The 4,642-nt window shown below is 36.7% G+C and overlaps 1 protein-coding gene across 1 annotated transcript; it reads right to left on the bottom strand.

Annotated features, from left to right (window-relative positions):
- Nucleotides 1-2,260: 2,260 nt before the first annotated feature.
- Nucleotides 2,261-4,375, bottom strand: LOC140011310 (uncharacterized). Its single transcript, XM_072060100.1, has 5 exons — nt 3,963-4,375; nt 3,791-3,829; nt 3,607-3,734; nt 3,092-3,477; nt 2,261-2,806 (listed from the first exon to the last, which is right to left on the bottom strand). Exons 1-5 carry the CDS (start codon nt 4,373-4,375, stop codon nt 2,261-2,263), a joined length of 1,512 nt encoding a protein of 503 aa, XP_071916201.1.
- Between the last annotated feature and the right edge of the window lie 267 nt (nt 4,376-4,642).

Raw genomic sequence — 4,642 nt, 5'->3', positions numbered from 1 at the left:
ATAGAGGTATTATTTCCTCCACACAAACACAAGTAAAGTGCGGTGCATTGCACGTGACTGTAATATTCTGTATGAAAGCTTAAATTTAATAGATGAAATTGTTATTTGTAGAATTTCAATCAGTAGCAAATATTAAATATGCATGGAAAGAAGTAGAATTTCAAGCAGTGGCAAAATTTAAATATCCATGAAAAGAAATTTCAAAGAATTGAAATGTGCATGAAAAAAAGATTATCTTCAAGCTTTTTGTTGAGTTATCTTCTTTTTGGTCTTTGGTATTTCTTGAGGCTGGTAATTTTCTTATCATCATGAATGGTCTCCAAGTCTTCATGGTCGTGTTCTTTTGTGGCCATTATATTTAATCTGTTTCCTTTTTGCCTTTTTGATGATAACTTTTTTGTTCCATTGGCTTCTTGTTTTTCTGGAGTATCTTTTTCTATCACTTCTACAATGAGCTTAATCGTTTCATTAATAAACTCTTAACTCTTTGATTCATCTTGAATAACAACTTGTACTCTAGTTTATTTTCTTTAGCCAACTCCAAGTTGATGTAGTATTTCAATTCTCTACTGTTTTGTAAAATTATGTTGGATGCATTGTATAAGATTCATGAAAGATATAAATAAAGTAAATATTGTGGATTTTTTGACATACTTTTCCATCAATTCCTTGTATTCTATAGTTGGACATCCGACATAGACCTTTTCTGTTTCTTGAAAGAGGGTAACTATTGCATTGCAATCTTCATTTTTAACATATATATTTAATCTATATCTAGAATATACAAAATAAAAAATTTGTAATATTTACTTAAACTATATATGATGAGAACATGAAGATTTGGATTCCCTTCAAGTTCAAGGAAATTCGTTTGATGGTTGATGGTATAATCGGCCACAAGAATCATTGAACATCCGAACTTGTGTCATGCTTATTTATTATTATTTATTTAATTTAGTTTTCAACAATAATTGTTAGTTAATAGAGTTAGTCTTGAGTAATTTTTGAGTCCTTAATAAGGGGAATAAAGGCTAACGTCATGTTGACTGTAGTTAAGCCAATTTGAATTAGTTAGTTTCCTATTCTAGTTGAATTAGAGTTTTAGGAAAGTAATTAATTGCTTCCAAATTCATTTAGGAAGTTGTGTCAAGTTTAAGTCAAATAAGGAAACTTGTACTGTTTCCAATTTAAATTAGGTTTTTGAGTCTTGTAAGGCTAAAAATAACCAAACTTATGATATTTTCAGTAGCAAGACAATAATGAATTGAATAAAAAAAATTGAGAGTTTTCTCTTTCTTGCTCCTTTGGGAACATTCCTAGCCTTGATACAAAGTGAGTTGTATATCCTTTGTTCAAGTTTTGGTTTATCAATTCAAGACCACGTTGAATTGTGGCACCATTCTACCAACACCTTTGGTTCGCTAATCCGTTAGTTTGTGGGTTGAAATAATATCAAGATTGTTCGCAATCTTGGGGATTAGAGGGGTCGTAAGGTTTTTCCATCTTTGTATCCATAACCTGGTCAAGATACATCCTTCCGCTGCCTGATCGATTCGATTTTTTCTCGAGCGGTCCTTGAAGAATTTAGCTCGCATCAGTTTGGATACAAAGATGGAATAACCTCAACCCCTCTAACCCACGAAATTGAGAACCTTGAATTTAATCGCGACCCACAGCTCAACAAGATAGCGAACCAAGATGTGTTGGTAGAATGGGGCCACAATTCAACGTGGTCTTGAATTGATAAGTCAAAACTTGAACAAATGAGACATAACTCACTTTGTATGAAGGGACCTTCCCAAAGGAACAAGAAAGAGAAAAACTCTCAATTTTTATTCATCTCATAATTTTCTTACCTACTAAAAATATCATAAACTCGGCTATTTATAGCCTTACAAGACTCAAAAAATCTAATCTAAGTTGGAAACAATACAAGTTTCCTTATTTGACTTGACTTCTAAACTTGACACAGCTTCCTAAATAAATTTAGAAGCAATTAACTTTTTTTTTCAAACGGTATTCTTCTTGTACATATATGAACTTGAAACTACAAGATTTTAGTTACATATAAGGACATTGGTCCTATTATCCTCCTGTATACTCTCTTTGGAAACAAGTTTAGTTGCAAATTGTGCTATTTTATGAGCACATCTATTTCCATCTCTATAAACAAAAAAAAAGTACAGTCTTGGAACATGTCACTCAATTGTCTTATATCTTCCATTATGGTGCCAATTGGTGTTTCATCCAAGCCTGTCTTTTAAATTGTTTCAATGGCAGCTTTGCAATCAGTTTGCATTTCTATTCTTCGCCATCCAGCTTCTCTAGCCATTAGCAGGCCTTGTCGGAGTGCAGCTGCCTCTTCTATTTCAGCTCCACCTCTACTATACTTCCTAATGCCTCTTGCTTCGACAATGTTTCCATAACTATCTCTCGCTATCATTCCTAACCCAGCTCCTGTTGATTTAGTAGGAGTCGCGGCATCAGTGTTTATCTTCACTACCCCTGCGTCTGGTGGCCTCCATTGATGGTTTTGCATTTGGTGACTCGTTCCTGTCCTGTGCTTTTTTTCATTTTCCATCTGCTCCTCTTGAAACTCCAGCCATTCATTTTTTGCATTTTCTAATATGGACATGTGCTCTCCATACTTCCCTTCAAATTGTCGAGCATTTCTTGCCTTCCAAATTTGCCAGATGATGTTTGCTGTTAAAGTGATGTGGTCTTCTCCTCTTGATCTGCTCCTTGCCTCTAGTATGCCTTCCCACCATCTCCAGAAATTTGATCTCCATTGAAATAATCCATCCCACTGTATTGGGGCCAGTTTCCATATAGGGTCAGCATTATTAAAAAAGAAAATCTTGTGTTCCACTGTCTCCTCCCCCTCCCCACAACATTTGCATAATGGAGAGCCTTTTCCTGTTCTTTTGTGTATCAACTCATTTACAGGAATGCTGTTGTGTAGGCATCTCTATATGAAATGTTTAATCTTTGGCTTCATCCTTAAACCCCACAAGCTCTTCCACACTTCTCCCTTATGTTGTGCGTAGCTGGTTCCTCCCTCTCTATGGTCTTCCTTGTTCCTTTGATTTACCTCTTTCTTTTCTACTGCGTATCCTGACTTCACAGTATAGTTTCCTGACTTTGAGTATTTCCAATAGATCGTATCCTTCCTGGGAAACAGACTTAGTGGCATCTGTAATATTTGTGAAGCTTCCTGCTCTGAGAACGTCTTCTCAATCAGCTCCTTATTCCATTCCCTCTCTATCAGCAAGTCTGCCACAGTTTGCAAATTACAATCTGGAGGTTTCTTTGTTGCTATTTTCCCGGTTGATGACTCCATGATCCATTTGTCCCTCCATATGTTGATAGTAGTCCCATCTCCCACTCTCTTCCACATTCCTTTTTGCAACACCAATCCAGAGCTGTATATACTTTTCCACACCCATGATGCGTTCCTTGGAGCTTCTTCATCCCAGCCTGATTACGATATTTTGTACTTCGGTCCCAGCACCCTGCTCACTAATAAGTCTGGTTGCATCAATGTCCTCCATAGTTGGTTTGCTAACAAAGCACTATTAAAGTGCTCTAGATCCCTAAAACCCAGACCTCCATTTCCCTTCACCTGTGTAATTTTCTCCCAACTTATCCATTGCATCTTCCTTTCCTCTTCATTTTGGCCTCTCCAGAATTTTACCATGTGACCACATATTTCAGTACAAAGTCCTTTAGGCAACCTGCAGCATGACATTGTGTAAGTTGGTAATGCCATTATGACCGACTTGAGAAGTACCTCTTTTCCTGCATAGCTGAGTAAGTTGTGCTTCCATCCCTGCATTTTGGATTTTGCTTTATCAACAATGTAGGCAAAGACTTGCTTTTTTGATGCTGTTATCACTAGGGGAAGTCCCAAGTATTTGCCACTGTTTGCCTCTTTGATGTTGTTCATCTTTTCACATGTCTACCTCCTTTGTTGTCTGCTACAATTTCTGCTAAAGAAAGCAGCAGATTTGTCATAGTTAATGCACTGTCCTAAAGCTAATTCATATTTTGCAAGTATCCTTTGCATGGCTCTAGCTTCCTGTGGGTGCGCTTTACAACAAAATAAAGAATCGTCAGCAAAGAATAGATGGGATAGCACTGGTCCATTTCTACTCACTTTGATACCTGTAATCTGCCTATTTTCAATTGCCCTTGCCATGAGATTTGACAAACCTTCCGAACAGAACAAGAAAAGATAGGGGGATAAGGGATCCCCCTGTCTAATACCTCTACTAGGCTTCACGTACCCCACCCTCTCCCCATTAAAGTTGAAAGAATAGGTCACTGAAGACATACAGCTCATAATCCACCTTACAAAAATAGGACAAAACCCCATCTTTAACATCATTCTGCCCACAAATTTCCATTCCACTCATTTGTAAGCCTTTGACATGTCAAGTTTTAGGGTCATAAAAGCATTATTACCCTTTATTTTGTTTTTTAAAAAATGCATGATTTCATGGGCCAAAATGATGTTATCAACAATCTGTCTTCCAGGAACGAAAGCAGATTGAGAAGAGCTAATGCATAAGGCGATAACCTTTTTCAGTCTATTGGCCAAGATTTTTGCTATAATTCTATAGAGCACATTATAAAGACTGAT

The sequence above is a fragment of the Coffea arabica genome, chromosome 7e, assembly GCF_036785885.1.
Source record: "Coffea arabica cultivar ET-39 chromosome 7e, Coffea Arabica ET-39 HiFi, whole genome shotgun sequence".
Lineage (NCBI taxonomy): Eukaryota > Viridiplantae > Streptophyta > Magnoliopsida > Gentianales > Rubiaceae > Coffea > Coffea arabica.
This window is presented reverse-complemented; position numbering and strand designations above follow the sequence as displayed.

Excerpts from the sequence above, each read along its gene's own strand:
- LOC140011310 (XM_072060100.1), bottom strand. The coding sequence starts at position 4,375 with ATGGGGTTTTGTCCTATTTTTGTAAGGTGGATTATGAGCTGTATGTCT. Across the intron at positions 3,830-3,962 it reads TGTAGCAGACAACAAAGGAG|GGATGGAAGCACAACTTACT; the intron begins GTAGACATGTGA and ends TCCAAAATGCAG. Across the intron at positions 2,807-3,091 it reads ACGCAGTAGAAAAGAAAGAG|TGGGATGGATTATTTCAATG; the intron begins GTAAATCAAAGG and ends GCCCCAATACAG.